The 18,787-nt window shown below is 37.9% G+C and overlaps 1 protein-coding gene across 7 annotated transcripts in view; it reads right to left on the minus strand.

The window, feature by feature from the left end:
* Nucleotides 1-18,787, minus strand: part of ubr5 (ubiquitin protein ligase E3 component n-recognin 5) — a 66,197-nt gene that overhangs the window by 43,522 nt on the left and 3,888 nt on the right. For 5 of the 7 annotated variants that reach the window (XM_056259415.1, XM_056259419.1, XM_056259418.1 and 2 more), the window contains exons 2-15: nucleotides 11,931-11,975; nucleotides 11,732-11,813; nucleotides 11,348-11,424; nucleotides 10,130-10,249; nucleotides 9,033-9,303; nucleotides 8,352-8,511; nucleotides 8,101-8,250; nucleotides 6,856-7,067; nucleotides 4,296-4,415; nucleotides 3,589-3,699; nucleotides 2,794-2,948; nucleotides 1,205-1,322; nucleotides 691-875; nucleotides 488-597 (exon numbers count right to left, since the gene is read on the minus strand). In XM_056259415.1, coding sequence (XP_056115390.1) covers nucleotides 488-597; nucleotides 691-875; nucleotides 1,205-1,322; nucleotides 2,794-2,948; nucleotides 3,589-3,699; nucleotides 4,296-4,415; nucleotides 6,856-7,067; nucleotides 8,101-8,250; nucleotides 8,352-8,511; nucleotides 9,033-9,303; nucleotides 10,130-10,249; nucleotides 11,348-11,424; nucleotides 11,732-11,813; nucleotides 11,931-11,975 — 1,916 coding nt within the window. The remainder of the gene's footprint in view (nucleotides 1-487; nucleotides 598-690; nucleotides 876-1,204; nucleotides 1,323-2,793; nucleotides 2,949-3,588; nucleotides 3,700-4,295; nucleotides 4,416-6,855; nucleotides 7,068-8,100; nucleotides 8,251-8,351; nucleotides 8,512-9,032; nucleotides 9,304-10,129; nucleotides 10,250-11,347; nucleotides 11,425-11,731; nucleotides 11,814-11,930; nucleotides 11,976-18,787) is intronic. The other 2 variants (XM_056259417.1, XM_056259420.1) reach the window with 2 other exon arrangements.

Consider the following 18,787-nt stretch of genomic DNA (forward strand, 5'->3'; position numbering starts at 1 on the left):
AAGTTTGGTGTATGTAAAGCTGCTGAAGTGGCGATTTCAGACTCGTAAAAAATCAGAAAACGTAAAAGATATGTACTGCAACTGAAATCTACAGGAGCAAAAAGAGTGCAATAAAATAAACACTTATTCTGCATGTTTTCTTATCACTAATCTGAATAAATTTTATGAAAACCAAATTGTCCTTAAACTATTTATGCATTTAAAAAAAAAAAGAAGAAAAAAAAGAGGAAGGCCACGAGAGTAAAGCGAAACATACATGTTATACATGCACACAAATCAAATCAACAAAAATGCAGCACACGCCTAATTGGGAGGGTGACCATTTCATTTAAAACTGACCCTGGGACATCATTATTGTCAAGCCATGACTAGAACACTTACACTACAGAAAAATTAGCAAAATGATAGTAGAAATGCACAGGGTAGTTTTTGGGCCCATATAAACCCTGTACAGCAGCTTATGGTTTTAGCGATTCAGTGTACATACTATAGGGCAGAGAAGCACTGCTAGCGATGGAGGAAGTGTCACTGCATGTGGACGCTGGTGAGGGCGGAGGGCCCATTTCCGTCTTCACCAGCTCTGGCTTACTTTCAGTCCTGATGACAAGAACAAGCACACTCATCAGCATCTTATTTTTAGCATAAATACCTCGGTGCATGTGTATGGCCATAGAAAAACAGCCATCTTACTTGGTCTCCTGTGTCTTGGTGTTCTTCTCCATGTTTTTCAGGCTCTCGGGTGAGCGGAGCTGGAAGCGGCAGCTGTCGTTCATGTTCCACACGGACTCCAGCAGGACGCCCACTTTAGGGATCCCCGCGTTTACGGAGAAGGCCACGGCACCAGCGTGATATAGAGGGTTATTCCTCAGGCACACCTAAGAGAAGGAAGAGTGCAAATCGCAGCCTTTGCGGTTAAAAAAATCTCGTTTTATCATACTGCAATATTATAGCAAAAGCAATTAATCGTTCAGCCCTATCTCAGATGCAGGGTCTGTGCCAACTTTGCAGTGTAAATATGAAATTATATTAACAACAACAAAAGTCATTAGTAACAGCCTATAGTATTCTGATTGATTGATTGATTAAATAAATAAATACAAGTATTTAACAAAAGATGACACAGATACATTTAATAAGGCAATTCTAAAAACTGAATTTTACAAATAAAGAACATTTCTGACTTCCACCAAAGCATGTTCCTCACCTGAGTTCCTACTGTGATGTTGGGTATAGAAGAGATGCCTGCACTAGACTTTGGCTTCTTGTTCTTGGCTCTGGCCTTTTCAAGCATCTTTTTTCGCTGACTAAAAGGCACAACACCCCTGGAGGAAAAAGAAATTCAGAATTTATTCACAGATCACAAGCACAATAGCTCAAACCAGGGCTACACGATAAATTGAAATAAGCCAAAATCGCGATATGGTTTGTGTCATTATCAAATCTCGAAGGCTAAATCTCGAATTAAATAAATATATGCACGGTGTGTTTCAGAGTGAAGTGTGGCACTGTTCATTCACACGCGAGCAGCTCATTCGCCGTTGTTTGCAGCCTCTCAAAGTGGCTCATTTCGCAGTAAATGCAACATACAAACTTCGTCTCTGCATCTACTCTGAGTTTGAGTCACTTTAACGTGCATTTGGGAACACGTGCCAACCACCTACCCAAACTTGTAATGAGAAGCAATGTTTGAAAATAAAGAAATTAAGACATCCATAAATAAATATTACAGATGTAATGTAAAAAATATATATATTTACATTAAACTGTAACATTATATATTTATATTATTTGTCTTAAATAAAATTTTTTATTTATTTTAAAGGTGAAAAACAAAAAAATATTTATTTTATTTTTATTTACCGTATTTTCCGCACTGGATTATAAGGCGCACCTTCAATGAATGACCTATTTTAGAACATTTTTCACATATAGGGTGCACCGGATTATAAGACGCATAAGATACTGCAGTCAAATGTTTGACTGGGTTTGCGTTATGCATCCACTAGATGTGCTAAAGGGAATGTAGCGAGTGCGCGGCGCCGGAGGCGAGGCGTTTATTAGTAAGCGTGAGCGCGCTGGGGCGGGCACGTAACTTATGGTGTGTTCACACCGAACGCGAATTTAATTGTTTGCGCCAGTGGATTACATACAAAGTCAATGCAAAGACGCGAATAGACGCATCATTCGCGCCAGGCATTGCGAATGACGCGAATTGGGCGACGCGTTTGCCACGAATGTCTTCCGCGCAAGTTGAAAAATTCGAACTCGAACAAATGTTTTAGCGTCTAACTAGACGCGTATTTGACGCTCTATTCGCGTTCGGTGTGAACACACCATTACAGCTGGCTGTTTTGAATGAGACGACCCGGTTACTGTGAACGGGGAGCGCTTTATGAACATTCTGTGCCGCGCGAGCAGCGCCGGGGACAGTGTGTCTGGTAGTGAGAGTGAGCGCTCGTGACTTACACACATAACCTGATTTATACGAGGTTGAACTGGCTGTGTGACAGAGCGGGCATAAGATGGACACAAGCACGAGTTCGCGGGCGAATTTAATAACACGGAGCGTTATTAACCAATTGATCCATATGTAAGACGCTCCGGATTATAAGGCGCACTGTCGTTTTTTGAGAACATTAAAGACTTTTAAGTGCGCCTTATAGTGTGGAAAATACGGTAGTATTTTTTATTTTTATTTTATTTATAAATAATTATCCGGCCCCCAGGCGTGTCCACAACATTGAATCTAGCCCCCTTTAGAAAAAGGTTTGGACACCCCTGCTGTAAACTCACCACCAGTAAAGGCTGCTCTCCAGCTGAGCGCAGGTATACAGGGCACAGCAGTGCAGAGAGACAATGCGCTCTCCCTGCAGCTCTGGGAACGTTTGTGCTCCATGTTCTAGTTTAGCAGCAACAGTGCTCAGAGTTTCATCCACCCATGTCGCCACCTACACAATACAGATTGGTTAATGGAAATTTGAGGTCTGAGGACATTTTTGGTACGAGACTGTGCATCATTGATTTTTGCAACCGGCTCTTGCACAATCTTAGGTTACACTTTATTTTAATGTGTCCTTGTTACAATTATAGATTTAAGTACTAAGTAATATTAATTACATGAGTTTATTATAGGGTTAGGTTTGATTTACGGTTAGTTGCATGTAATTGTGCATACTTTATAGTTATTAACTATAGTAACTACAAGTGTAACAAAGTAAAATAAAGTGTGACCCAATCTTACTGTATCTGCCAGCTCTTGTCATATGATTTTCTTCTCACCCACTCTCATAAAAGTCAGTAACACTTTACAATAAGGTCCATTAGTTAATGTTAATGCATTACTTAACATTAACAATGAACAACACATTAATTACAGTATTTATTAATCTGTTACTTCATGTGCATTAAATAATATTAACAGATACAAATTTAGATTTCAATAATTTTAGAAAATTATGAAATTAACATTAACTAAGATTAATAAATGCTTTAGAAGAATTTTCATTGTCAGTTCATGTTAACTAATGTAGTTAACTAATGTTAACAAATGGAACCTTATTGTAAAGTAATATCACGATGTGGTCTTACCTTGTTATTCTCGGTGGCCACAGTGGCTCGGATACTGTTGGCAGACAGGTGGGTGATCTTCTCATTGGTCAAGCCAAGGAAAGGGACACGGGGGTGATGTATAGAAGGATTCTATGAGAGCACAAAACATTATTTATGCATTTGTAACTGCAGGTTAAATGCATTCATGTTCATATGAGCTGCATTAAACATTCTGTGTAAATGCATCTAAATGCCACTTCAGAGGCAGATTCTGTGTTTCTTTTGCATTGCAAAGATGAATTTTGTTGAGACCAATTTCATTTGATTGGTAACAGCCCTATTGTGTGTATTATTCTAATTGAATTTATTAAATGTAAGAATTTTTTTTTAAAGATGATGCATTCATTTAATTAGGTCAGAAAAAATGGCTTTATAAAAGGTACAATGTCCATAAAAGGTAAAAATAAACTTAAACATTAAAAAAAGGTCATTTCTGTCACTGCTGTTAACTAACCACCGCACAGAATATGAATTATATCAAAAACTTTAGGAGTCAGCTGTCCAAGGTACCAACACAATAAACACTCAGCAAAATATCGTCAGAGAAAATCCCAGAAAACAGAGATATAATTTTGTGTCAATATCCCACACCCCTATTCTGCTGTAAAGCAGGTGTAAAAACACAACAGTATCATTGATCAACTGAAGTCAGTTCAATCTAGTCTGATATGCATTGTGAATCTTACTTGTGCATTTCTGTAAGGTTCAGGCTCATTCCACTTCCACTGGTAGAGTTCTCCTTTGGTACTGACGGCAATCAGTTCCGAGTACAAAGCCCCAATGCTGACAAACTTTGTTACATAGTCCTGAAAGGATCACACAACCAAGGATATAGAACTTAGCAACTATACAAATAAATTTATTAATAACTAAATGAACCCAAGGAAATTGGAGACTAATAATCTAAAGTGTTATCCAAGCAGCCATTAAATTGAAAGGTCAAATAAGGATGTGAAAGATTATAAATAAATACAAATTATTTAAAAAATAAAGTTTAAAATGCTCATGCAAAGTTTTTAGAAAATGCAATCTTAAAATTAGTTTCTGAAAAATCCTTATACCACTAAAAACTCCAAAAATCAGGGTTACGGTTGTTAACTAAAAATAAAACCACCATTTGTTACTTGAAATAGAAATCACCATTAATTGAAAAAAAAAAAAAAAAAAAAAAAAAACGCTTTATTTTAGCTAGTTGCCAAGGCAACATTTCTCATTTTCAATTAGTTTAACTTGAAGTACTAAAATAAAAAAATAAAAAAAATAAAAACATACTGTACAAAAAAAAAATACAAAAACTGAAAAAATAAACATTCAAAATATTAATAAAGACTAATCACTTTCAACTTAAAATAATTGGGGGAAAAATTAACAAGTTATACCAATTGACATGTGAATCTGAACTAATCTTGAAATGTCATAAAAGGTCAAATACGATATTAAAAAAAAAAACTGACCTTGACATCATTCATTCATTCATTTATGAGAATCTAAACAGGTGTTATAGCCACCACATTACAACAAAATGGCTTTTGCCAACACCACTGTGACCAACTCGAAAAGGCTGACCAGTTTGCTTAACTTATTTAAAAAAAAAAAAAAATAGAATTGGAAAAATAGAAAGAAATATTATGCCACACTATTTCTCCCTCAAGCATTTCAGCCTTTTAATAAGACTAACTGTGCGTTCACACCGGACGCGAATAGCACGTCAAATTCGCGTCTACTGCGTCTAGTTTGACGCTTGACCACTTTGTGTTAATTCGCGCGTCAAGAGTGAAACTGACGCGCGTAAAAACAAAGGTTTGAAGCGAAATTTACGCGCGTCAGAAGCGAAATCCGGAGGCGGCCATCTTTTTTAGATGTTTATCGAGCATTACCATTAGCATTAATCGAGAGAGTCACCGCTCGTATTTGCTCTGGAGAGCAGAAACAGCTGCGTAGGGTACATCGTCGCTGTACTCGGATCCACCAGACCCTCCGGAGGGTTTCAGGAGTTTCACCATTTGTTCCAGGAGCTAGGTTTGGTGGACCTAACGGTGAGGACGTTGACGAGGACAGCGTAGGCCGTGTAAAGCCTCGGCCTCGAGTGGTCTATGCCTGACGAGCCTGCGCTCAACAGCCCGGCAAGAGGTTCACCCTCGCCCGCACATTTATTTGATAATAAATGGAGCCAGCCTCCAAAAGTGAAACCTGTCCTGTGATTTTTATTTATTTATTATACACTAAGTGTTTGTTGTTTTTACATTAAAATAATAATGTTTCATATAATAGATATGGAATAAATAGCATTCAATACAAAATGAGTACTATCACTCATATATTAAAATCGAGATTTTATGTGAAAGATTTGCTTTGTTGTGCATTAGAACCACACCAGACATTTTAGTAATATTACAAAATAGTTTAATAAAATAAACTTTCACTTCACCACGTGACAGCAGCAAGCAGGCTCCTGATTGGTTAACGCGGCGCGAATTGACGCAGAAGTTCAAATTTTTCAACTCGGGCGGCAGACGCGAATTTGCGTCAAACGCATGAATGCACAAATAGCATTAACTAAATCATTCGCGCGTAACGCGCTTCCGCGCCAGACGCTTCAATTCGCGCCATTCGCGCAAACTTGACGCGCGAATGAGGCGTATTCGCGTCTACCGCGCCGCGCTCTACGCCTCATTCGCGCCGCAGGAATTTTTTACGCGCGTAACGCGTCTTTGCATTGACTTAACATTGAAATCAATCGCGCCTGACGCGCTATTCGCGTCCGGTGTGAACGCACCATTAGGCTCCACAAAAATAAACAAACTAAATAAAATAAACTAAATGCAGTAACTGAAAACATGTTAATAATCATTGAACCAGAACAATTGACCCTTAAAGGAATAGTACACCCCAAAATTATGAAAATTTTATCATTGACTCTTACATTTACCAAACCTTTATGCAGTGCTTTCTTCTGCTGAACACAAAATAATGTTGGTAACAGTTTCTGTTTCCATTGACTTTCTTTGTACTTTTTGACCATACAATGGAAATCAATAGGTCCTGAAACTGTTCACTTACCAACATTCTTCAAAGTAGCTTTTATATTATACAGAATAAAGTCAAAAATGTCTGAAACTACATGAGGTTGAGTTAATGAAAACATTCATTTTTGGTGAAATTGTCTGTTAAATACATCACAACTTGAAATGCACCACAGTAATCGAACGTCAGGCAATCTAGGACAGTAAAGGCTTAAAGGCCCACCTTATCAGGCCACCACTGGAGCTCTTCCCCCAGAGTGACAGGGCTCTGCAGCGGCACGCTCTTCTTGTCAAGGCTCGGTTCTCCCTCGCGGCTGGTGGAGCCACGCTCCGCATCGAATGAGGCTCCATCCAGCCACCTCCTCTCTCGCAGCCTCAGGACCGACTCCCGCTCACGGAGCAGTTCAGAGTCTCTCTCTAAGGGGAGAAGGAGAACTGGTATGCAATAGGGTCACACCAGTGGGATAACAGTAAGCCACTCTCTGGGAAAGACCCTCGGAATAGTGAGATTTCAAACAAATTAGATAGTGACTATTATATGTAATAAAAATTAATTCTGCTGTACTTCTGTGACACCAACCACCAGAAACAACTGACCATTGTGCCGTAAATGACACCGCTGGTGAAAAGGATCCATGACCATTTAGGTGATGGTCCCTATTTTAAAAATGATTGGGCAACATATAGACACTATACTGAATAATAACTGGCTTTGTCAGCTGCTGGGTTGCATTAGCAGCGGAAAAATCTTGCTGACGGGTGTCCAGCATTTGCTGAGATGTATGGGTATAAACTGCAGGGTCTTATTGGTGACTGTCTGCACTGCAGGGCCTTTCGCAGAGGGCTCATTAGGGGAAACGACGACTATGACCATGCAGGACAATTGGACACTCTCTCAAAGCACAGACACTCACACAGAACACAAACATGCAGCAAGGTATTTGATTGCCATGGATGCTGGTTTATGAAAAAAAATTTTTACATAATTTGGTTAAGTTATATCCAGTCTGTTTTTTGTTTTTTTTTGCACATGATTTGACTGTAAAATAGAGTGGGACATGCCCTAAACTTAAGCGGTGTTATTAAGTTCAGTAATTTACAGTTTCAGCAATGCAACTTGACACGTCACAATAGAATTTAGCTGATGCCAATCAGAAATTAGAGTCTGCAATATCAGTTTTATAATGATTTCTACTGTTTTAAGTGTTTTGTTTTGAATTTAAGTGTCTCATAATATGAAGCTGTTTTCGCTTGGATAATTTTGTTTAATTCAATCAAGTAAAAAAAAAAAATCAATAGCACCTTCCTTAGGTTTCATATCTGCATGAATGTGTTGCAAGTAGTAAATTTATATTAAACTACAACGTTAACAAAGAACAAAGTGGTTGTGGCACGATCAGTTGCACAAATCTTGCTGAATGATGTCATAACACTGAGTGTATGCAAGCATGACTGTTTTGGCCTTTACCTCGTGAGGAGCCGAGACGAGACAAGGAAGAGCGTCGGAAAGAGGGGTAGCCAAAGTAGCTGATATCCTCAGAGAACATGGCGTCTGCATCAATGATCACGCTAGGGTGGGCGGAGTGAATATCCGCGTCTAGAAGGGACATCAAGTCTTCTGTAGAAGTATGAAAGGTATTGTCAATCTCAAATGTATTGTTGTTTGTTAGAGGTGAAAATGTCACAGTCGTAACTGACTCATATCCGGTGCCTGTTTACCTCCAGGTAAGTAGGACTCGCTGGCCGTGTCATCTCCATCATCTCCATCCTCATCATCTCTGCTCAGCAGGTTGTTTACAGCCAAGTTCACATCAAGGTTTGTGCGCTGCAGCTCTCGAATAATGACACTTCTGGACTTTCCCTGAAGAACCACTTGGGCCTGGTTAGAGAAGAGGCAATCGATTACGAAATTTCCCAGTGTGTGTGTAAAACATTAAATATAAATGCATGCTAAACTGTGTGAAGGTTTGAAATAAATATTATATTTTTATAATTTATGCTTCTCTAAGATTTTATTAATGTGAAAAGCTAAATGAAACTTACCGTATATTGTAGTATTTATATTTCAAACCTTTACACACAATGTTTAACAAGCATTTACATGTGTTAAATTATTTTCCAATAAAACACGGGCAATAAAAAGGCTTTATTATCCAATTAAGTAGAATAATAATATTTGGTTGCAGCCCTGGTTGTTTTACTAAAATTATTTCAACTTTTTACACGGTCTAATGTTTCTCAGTTGAAAATGAATGGCTGTTGAGTGTAAAAAAAAAAAAAAAAAAAGGTTTTAGGGATTTATGTACAAATTACATTTAAGTTACTAAATAGACCCATGGTAAGCACATCCAGCTTAAGTAGTCAGAAATAATGACCAGGCCTCCTGAAGCAAGAGTTTACCTGAGAGATGAGCTCCTCTGGGATGACAGAGGCTGGTATTACCGGCTGTGGCTGACTGCCCAGCAGGCCGGAGCCTCGATCTCTGCCAGTGCGGATCACGCGGGTCTGTCTGCGTGAGTCTCGGGCTGCTGTGGAGGACCGGCCTGAAGATCCGCCTCCTCCAGCACCTCCTCCACCCCCCCCTCCGCTCCCGCTGCCTCCTCCTGAGCCTCCGCCGCCACTGCCCCCGCCGCCACTGCTGCCACCATTTACTCCTGAACTCCAGCGGCTCCTGTCAGGCACACCAACAATCAGGATCAGTATACGGCCAACAAGATACTCTCCGAGTGATATTGAACTCCAAAGGACCATGTTGAAGGACTAGTTTTACATTCCTTGTCTCGTGAATATGAGAGCATTAGGACTGAGGTTTTAGTGTCTGATTAAAACTTCATTGTAAAGAAAAAAAAAAGTGATAAAGTGCAAGTTTAATTCTGTGCATCAGTTTTAAAATTAATTTGCATGGGGACTCAAATGTTAATTTTTCATATTTAAATGTTTTAGCAAAACAACATGTTGCTATAACAATATTATACTATATATATATATATATATAAAAAAAGTAATTATATAATATAAATAGTTTATAACTATGCATTTTATATTAGTTCATAAATGAAAATGATTAAATATTTTTACTTGTTCATTTGCACATTTTACTACAATTTAAAATGAAACATTTTCAATTTAATTTGTAATGACTACTAAGAAAAAAGTTCTCCATTTTGTTTCATTACAAACAGGTATATGTAAATTATAAAATATATAGTAAAAAAAGTTTAAAAATATCAGATTGAATTTTATTATTTTTATTACAATTGAGCTATATTGCCCAGCTCTACTAGCAGTTTAATTTAGAGTCTCGCATATAAAAACCAAACATTTCTGGAAATGGGCTTGTAGTGTAAATATTTTCAGGAGGGGACTTTTACTGCATGCAAACAAAACACAGTAAAATCATCTTTAAAACAGATTTCTTATAACCAAAGGCACAACCGCATGTGAGGCTGCCAACATTACCTGATGGCTGCATTTCTGATAGCCCTGCCACAACTTACCCAAGGGTGTTGCCTGCCAGTCTGCCCAGTGTGTCAGAACCAGACAGGAACCAGGGCGGATCACTAGTCCTGCCTGGCCTGGAGCTCCTTCCTGCCCCTGAGACACTGCTCAACTTTGAACTGGAAACAAAAGATGGGAGATCAGTTACAAACCTATAGTGCCACAAGTGGGACCATCACAGAGCCTGGAGACCCCAGGCCTACGGGCCAATCGGCCCTTTTGTACTGTGGGGCGACTAACATGACTACACCCTTGGGAATCAGAACTGACTGCAGCTCATTCCTCAGGCAAGAGCTGTAGGAAAGGCTGGCAGGGAACTGCTAAAAATTTCCCCTAAATCATGTGCCATCATGCCCGCTAAATATTTAGGTCATATACAAACACTGTGGATTGTTTGCAGTTCACAAAAGGGGATTTGCACTGGTGCAACATAGCTTCAATCACAAAAACAACACGAAGAGAAACACTAGCCCACCTGCTTAGTTCAAGCATAATATTCGTAACAAGCTGTTTTGCTGCTTAGTTTTTCACTTAGGTGTTTAAATGCTCTTTTCAGACTTTGAAGTTTTGAATTTTTTTAGTTACAATACATTTTCATAGATCTCTTAATTAAAAAATATATATAATAATAATAATCATATGAAATGAGCTCTTTAAAGTCTGTACCAGCAAAATATAAATCATTTATAAGCAAGCATGTGTATTTGTTTTTCTATATTTCAATAATAAAAAATAAAAACATTGCTGATAAAACCAGACAACAAAAAGGTAGCCAAACCTCTATAATAATGTTCTGAAGCCTGTAGATTCAGATTTACTGAGTTACTTCCATCTAAACCATCAAAGCCTAAATTTCACACCCTGTCATTAATAAGAATATTATACAATATAATACAAAAGCATTTTCGCCATGCAACTATAAAAGGCTACATGTCTGGGATAATAACTGCATCATATATAGTGTTTATATTTAAGTGCATTCATGCTACACTAACACAATAATAAAAAATAAACTTGTCTTCAAACCAAAGCCTACAACACAACCTTTGATCTAAACATATGAGGTGGGTTAAAAAGTTAGCATACTTAAAACAAACTTAATAGGTCAAAATAAATCCAGAGCAATCATAACCAGAAGGGACAGATCTAATTTAGTTATTTTGCATGCCAGCTCAAACATGCATTTTCCATGTGTCTGACAGGTATTAATTTCTCACCCATCATTGCCATCAGGCTTGCCGAGCTCCAGTCGGTCAGGCTGGACAGCAAAGCTGATCCTGCAGATACGTCCATCCTGAAACAAAAAAGTATATTATTTTCCACATTGCTCTGTGTTAATCAGAGACAAACAGTCATTATTTATTCACCCTCATTTCATTCAAACATTCAAATTTTTCTTCAATGGAACAAAGCAAAAAAAGCAGTACAGGAGCAGTAAAAAAGCAGTAAAGCTTGACAAACATGGTTAGTGTGGACTTAAGTTTTATGGGGAAAAGGAGCAAAAACAAGCCGACTGATTTGGAGCAACACGAGTACAAGCATATGGTATAATATTCATATTTGGAGTAAATTCCTAAAGCAATCTATGATATAAATAATACCTCAAGGAGAAATCCAGCATGATTTGGTCCAACCACACACTGCTTAAGTTTGGCCTGCTCCAACGGAATAAGGTGTGGATGACTGCCGTGTGGACAGAGAAACGTTAGCCAAGTGTTTTTACAAAACTCAATACTTCATTGATGTGGAAAGAATTCTAAAACCACTGGGCTTAAAATGTAAATACTTGGTAAAACATACCTGTTACAGTTGTATTTATTGAGCTTTTCCGACACTTCACGGAGCCTGTAAGACACAAAGGCATGCGATTAAAGACTCAATGTCCACAGTAAATGCCTAAAATAATAATGTTTCACCCCAAATGAACAACAGCCAAAACGTCTGAACTGAAACTGGCCAAAACCTTTGGAGGATTGAATATTATGGTTGAATAGAAAACCATAGGAGATGGAAGACAAACTGAGAAAGAGATTATGGCTACGGTCAGAGGAATTAAGTGGCCTTGTAGGTTATTTTACCCTTCACTTTACAATTGAGGAAATTATGTTAAAAAAGGGAAACCAGGGCTCGAATTTCGGCACGGGTATTGCGCATAATTCTAATCATTCCCGCAGGTCTCCCATTTATAATGCGGGAAATTCCCGCAATCGTAATCCACACAGATTATAAAATCAAATCATTCTTTTAACAACTATCTGCCAGACGCAATTTCACAAACAGCGTGAGTGTTCAGTGGTGGCGCGCGTCTTCTATCTCTTCTCTCATAATGTGTTGTGCAAGGCAGGCATCAAGCGCTGCGGCGTTAATAAGTTACACACTTGCGTTTTGGAGTCGGGACGGAATATTCACTTGCACAATCGGGCCAGCAGTGCATCACTGCATCGTGACTGAAGTCTTTTTAAGTCTTACCAGTTTAAACATTCAAGCGATTTTAAACTAATCAGTGCTCGCGCGCTCTCTGAGAGATTATTTTCTATGCGCACATTCATAGAAAATCCGCCTCAAAAACAGCTGGCCAGTAACTATTTTTTGCGGATTATATTGCTTTAACACGCAAAATTGTCAATTACGGTCTTTGTGAGTAGGCTATACTCTAAACATAGTCGGTTTTGTCTTTAATAGGGCTAAGTTTAAAACGCATACCAGTATAATGAACACAGGATCCGTGCACTAGCTCTTAAAGTGACGGCAGCCATATGTGTCTGTCATTAATTTTGTTGTCAAAGCAACAAAAGATAGCTTTAAGTTAAAGGAATCAGGATTAATAGCCTATGTATTTAATTTATTCAGGACTAAAATACTACCCAGTGTTATTTTCCATTTGATTACTTTCAGTTTCTGTATATGAATACTAGTGTTAGACCCATTGAAAAACTTTCTTGCTTGTGATGTGTAAATTCTTAACAACAATATTACCCCATTGTAAAAATGCAATGAGCGCAAACATTTAGGCAAGATAAATGTAATAATTTTGTTTGGAAAAAATGCCCCCCCTTCCTCCCCCTCAAACAAAAAAAATCCCCCCCATGAGAATCGTCTAAGGGGGGGATTTCCCCCCCATTTTCCAAAACAAAATTCAGGCCCTGGGAAACCATCATTCTGCACTATAATGTTTAATATACAATCATAATACATTTGGAAAAACAATTTTAAAAAACTGGATAGTTCACTGAGTGAATACATCAGAAAACTGGAGATTCAAATAAAACGGGAGATTCAAATAAAACGGGAGGCCTAGTTTAAGGTTAAAAAAACCAAATGACTCCTAAGTCATAGCTTGTCTCATAATTTGTAATGAACATGTAGCCTAAATATTTGTAATGTTTTCACATAATATGATCTTAATTTATCAGCAAATTACGCATTATTTAACACTTTAAGACGCTCCCTTAAAGCTCAACAGGATTAAAAACAGCATATTTCTACAAATACAAGCAGCCAATACATCCTTTATAAATAATCATGCCTTAAAAGAGAAAGAGGGCCCAATCTGAAGTTTATAAGGATACAACAAATATAAAACTCAGGTAATAATAAAATTAAGACAATAAGTGGTTCAAGCTGCAATAGTGAAAGGGGAAAAAAGTAAATGAAAGGCTCCACTAGAAATCTTCTCTCCATCAAAAAACGATTTCATTAATGCATGCGATTTCATTAATGACTCTGTATGAAAATAAAGAGATCTTTAGGCTCAATCCAAACAAGCACACAAAAACAAAATGCAAACAATTTCAGCAAGGAAACCTTCGGTATAAGTGCACAGTGTGGACAGATAACATACTTGGAAGGCCGCATGTTGTGCTGCAGCTTTCATATGAGTAAATGCAGATGCGCAGCAGACAGAGACATATGAAGAAAGAGCAGATTCGCAGCCCGGTCCAAATTGGCTGAGGAAAAAAGATTTTTCTCAGATATTGGCCAACTTTAGCCCTCCAAGCTCTTGGACAAAAAGCGTATCAAACCAGCTGTAAAATTGTAATGCTACATAACAAAAACCTAGTGAGCTGACTAAATAGGCAGCATTTTAAGGCACCATAGGAGGACCACATACACTTTCTGTGAAGAGCACCATATATATATATATGACAGAGGGATGCTGCCTATGTATGCAACACTCCAAACAAATCCCTTGAGGTTTCATTTCAGTTTGGAGAACGCTACCTTAGTAGGCAGTAGACCGCAAGGCAGTTCACTAGGTTTTGGAACAGAGCGAACGTCTTGCTTGGCATACTCAGCACATCGGTACAGCAACATGCCTACAGCATCATCTAAACAATGATAAGTGATGGAGACACTACTGAACCCATTTACAACATCCATTGAACTTAGACATAATATGTTTTAAAATGATGAAAAAAAGCTTAATGGTTGTTTTCTTAATTGCACAGTCAAAATTATTACATACAATCATCTAAAACTAATCAGTGAGGTCTTCAGATCATCTAATTTCAATACTATCATTACAAACCACTGAGCATATCCCGCTGTATGTTTGGCCTCTGTAAATCAATTCAATATGAAAACAAGAGTAGGCTAGTCCTGAAAAAAAAAATCTCAAAAAAAAAAAAAAAAAAAAACAGTATTACAGGGTTCCAGACGGTTGCATTTTGCAACCTTTTTTCCTGCCGGTGAGACTAAATTTTGTTAGAGGTTGCACTGGTGCCACTACCACGTTGCCCAACCGATAAGAGCTGCCTTTTATGTTACGAAACATCAAACCAAACGAAAGTCAAATGAAACCGCGCTACTCATTTGAGCTGCGCTTCGTGGACCGTTTATCAGTTTGGAGCAATACTAGACAGCGCAACTCGAGCTCGGAACAGGTACTCGTGGGCCGATCTCTAGCACTGTTACTACACAGTCAATTTGCTGTAGAATTAATAGCATCACAGCGAGATCTAGTGGGAAGTAGGGCTGGGTATCGATTCAGATGTTCAAATTCGATTCAATTTCGATTCACAAGCTCACAGTTCGATTCGATTTTGATTCTCGATTCGATTTCGATTCCTGATTCGATTCTTGATTCGACTATAATGAATATTGATGTTAGGGCTCCAGACTAACTTTTCCACTGGTTGCACTGGTGCTACCAACTTTCTCAGTTGGTCGCACCAGCATATGATTTGGTCGCACCTTTTTTTTTTTTTTTGCTACATGCCATGGGATTAATCAATGCATGCTAGGGGTGTAACGGTACATGTATTCGTATTGAACCGTTTCGGTTCGAGGCTTCCGGTTCGGTGCGCATACAAACCGAACGATTCCTTGGACCATTTTTCCTGCCGACAAAATTCGCGCTGGCGCGATCACAACGTTGCACAACATCAAATGGCAAGCGTAATGAAACCGGAACGAAACTGCGCTATTGTGCTTCACGGATCGTTTATCAGTTCGGAGCAGAGCAGCAACATCTGTGCAGCGGGAGCCGATCTCGATCAAGCGACACTGTTACAACCGTTACAACACAGCGCTAAGAGATCCAGTGAAGAAAACATTTGAGTTCGCCACTGAAGTAATAACATCGCTGCGAGATCTAGTGAGAAGCATTCAAATTTCTCCGTTATTAACCGTAGATCTCTATTAGATCAAACAGCGCTGACGTGGACACCAGGAGAAATATTGTGCCGTGAATGAACTAGTAATACTTTACGTCCACAGATCAGCAACATTCACCATGGATTTAATATAGTAACACTAACTGTAACCAGTTTGGCTGGAATAGTGAACTGCTTTCAAGTACTTCACACATCTTTTCCCAGCACTTCAAAACTCAAATATTATATAAATAAATAGCCTATATGAAGAGTTCAGATGCAAAAGCCTCTATAAGTGCCATTTGAAATTTTCTTCTAGAAATTAGAATGATCATTTTTATGAAGCTTGTACATTTAAGTTCAGTAATTTCACTCAAATGACAATTAATAGGCAATCTTCATTGCCATTTAAGTGAAATTACTGAACTTAAATATACAAGCTTGATAAAAATGATCATTCTAAGAAAATTTCAAATGGCTTTTGCATCTAAACTCTTCATATATTTAAATGTTATTTTTAATGTGATGACCAAAACATTATTTGTTCATCCTTCAAAGATGACCCCCATTTATAAACCTGAAAGTTTCAAGATGTAGGAAATATTTTTTCTTTTAACAAATAGGAAATTTCTCTGGCATTTCTTACTTTTTGCTGTATCGAAAACGTACCGAACCGTGACTTTAAAACCGAGGTACGTACCGAACCGTGATTTTTGTGTACCGTTACACCCCTAATGCATGCTGATGAATAGTGGTTTTAATGGACCAAGGCTAGCAAAGGCTTTCTGGGTTGCAGCAGAAATACCTGTAATATATTAATTGTCATTGCCAAATTTCAGGATTTTCATGGATTTTGGACAGTAATTTTAATCTGTAATTTTAAGCATTTTACATCTGAATTAATCATATTCTATCTATCTATCTATCTATTATCATCTTTCTATCTTTTAAAAATCATTAAACATTCAAATATATGCATTACATTTTAAAAGATTAGAGTATTATAATAAACTGATACAGATTTTTCGTTATCAAAGTTTATAGTTGTAACAAAAAGCAGAAATCTCACACTCCTTACCTTCTGCATTTTATAATAATTTCCTTTTCCTCTGTCGAGCGATCATGAGAGTAATCGCTCGAAAGAGGAAAATATAACCGCTGAAAAGACGTAGGAGGAAGGGGCTCTGTGTTTCGTAAGACCATTTTTATCATTTTTATATGCCTTAATTCGTGAATTCGTAATTGGCTCGTTTCACCATCAGTGTGCGATGCGCGTGACTTCTACGTTCGTCAATAAATAAACTGCACGTGTCTTGCGGAAGAACATTGTAGACGGAACTTCTCCCCGTTAATGTCTATGGCGAGTCACGCAGGCACTGGGCTACTCCGCAGCCGAGACGACCCCGGGATAAAATAGTCCGAATATAAACACTTATTATAGGCGTACCGTAGTGATTCAGAATAAGTCAAAAACACGGTTTGGAAAATGGATTCATGATGTAGCCTACTCGTTTATTTTGAACATAAGTTACGGCGTAATTTATATTCAAAATGAACGAGTAGGCTACATGGACTGCAGCAGCTGATACAACGGCGTTCTGTTGCTCAAGCGTCCACTCGCACAAATGCGACCACATAACATTTTAACTCGCACATTCTCAAAAAATGGTCGCAGTCTGGAACCCTGGATGTAATACAAATATCAGTCTAAATATCAGTTATCATTTTTTAGACCATTTTTATTAAGAGAATTAAATTGAAAAAAGTAGCACAAATAAATACAATAGAATAGGCCTAAAAAGACAAATAAAAAGACATAAAAAGAAAAGTTTTTGGGTAGGTCAGAAATACTACAGAAACTGAATAAAGTAATCCAATGTAAAATAACACTGGATAGTCTTTTAGTCCTGACTGAATTAAATACATAGGCTATTAATTCTGATTCCTTACAATTAATGATATATTATGTTGTTTTGACAACAAAATGAATGACAGACACATATGGCTGCGTTCACTTTAAGAACTAGTGCACGGATCCATTACTGTTTCATTATACTGTCTGTCACACGCGTTTTATGCTTATTTAAGACATAACCGACTGTCTTTACAAAGTTACTAACCAAGACCAGAGTTTTGACATAATTTTTCGTGTTTTTAATTGTTAAAGCGATATAATCCACGAAAAAGAACTTCTGTTTCTGGCGAGCTGTTTGTTGTGAGGTGGATTTAGGCTTTACTGTATGTGCACGCAATGAAAAACATGCACGAGTGCGCGAGCACAGGATAGTTTAAAATTGCTTGAAAAAAGACGTGAAAATGATAAACGTTAGTTACGATGCAATGCTGGCCCGATTGTGCAAGTGAATCCCGACTCCTAAACACGAGTGTGTATATAAATAGTCTCTGGTGTGTATCGACGCCTGCAGCGCTTGACGCTTGCCTTGTGCAGAGAGAGAAGACGCAGCACCGCGAGCCCTGAATATGGAAAAAATCGATTCATGGCCGTTGAGAATCGATTTTGAATCGACCACATTTAAAAAACGATTAATCGAAAAATCGATTTTTTTGCCCAGCCCTAGTGGGAAGCATTCAAATTCGGCTCAGAATTCTGTAATAAACCACAGATATCATATCAAACAGCACTGACATTGAAACCGTGAGCATTGTGCCATGAAAAAATAAGTTATAGAAGGCTTTTCAGTTCACAAATCACCAACATTCACCATGGATTTCATGTAGCAATGCTAACTGTAAGCATGGTATTGTGGCAGAAACAGTCTAATGTTTTTTTTTTTTTTTTACATTTCATCTTAGGGTTCATACAACCTTTCAAGAGTGAAATTCAAGCATTTGTAAGGGCTTTAAAGTGCTTCACTTGTTCCAGCACCTCAAAGCTCTAAATATTATCCAATTTTAATGTTATTTTTATAGTGATGATTTGTAAAACTAAGTTTAAAGATGTAGGAAAACTCAAACTTAGTGGCAAACAAACTTTTTTTTTTAAGACATGAAATAACCACTATAACTAGCAGATGGTGGTAGAGGAGCACATAGTGACTTATT

This window comes from Rhinichthys klamathensis, unplaced genomic scaffold (assembly GCF_029890125.1).
Source record: "Rhinichthys klamathensis goyatoka isolate OS25496 unplaced genomic scaffold, OSU_Roscu_1.1 h1tg000168l_1, whole genome shotgun sequence".
NCBI lineage: Eukaryota > Metazoa > Chordata > Actinopteri > Cypriniformes > Leuciscidae > Rhinichthys > Rhinichthys klamathensis.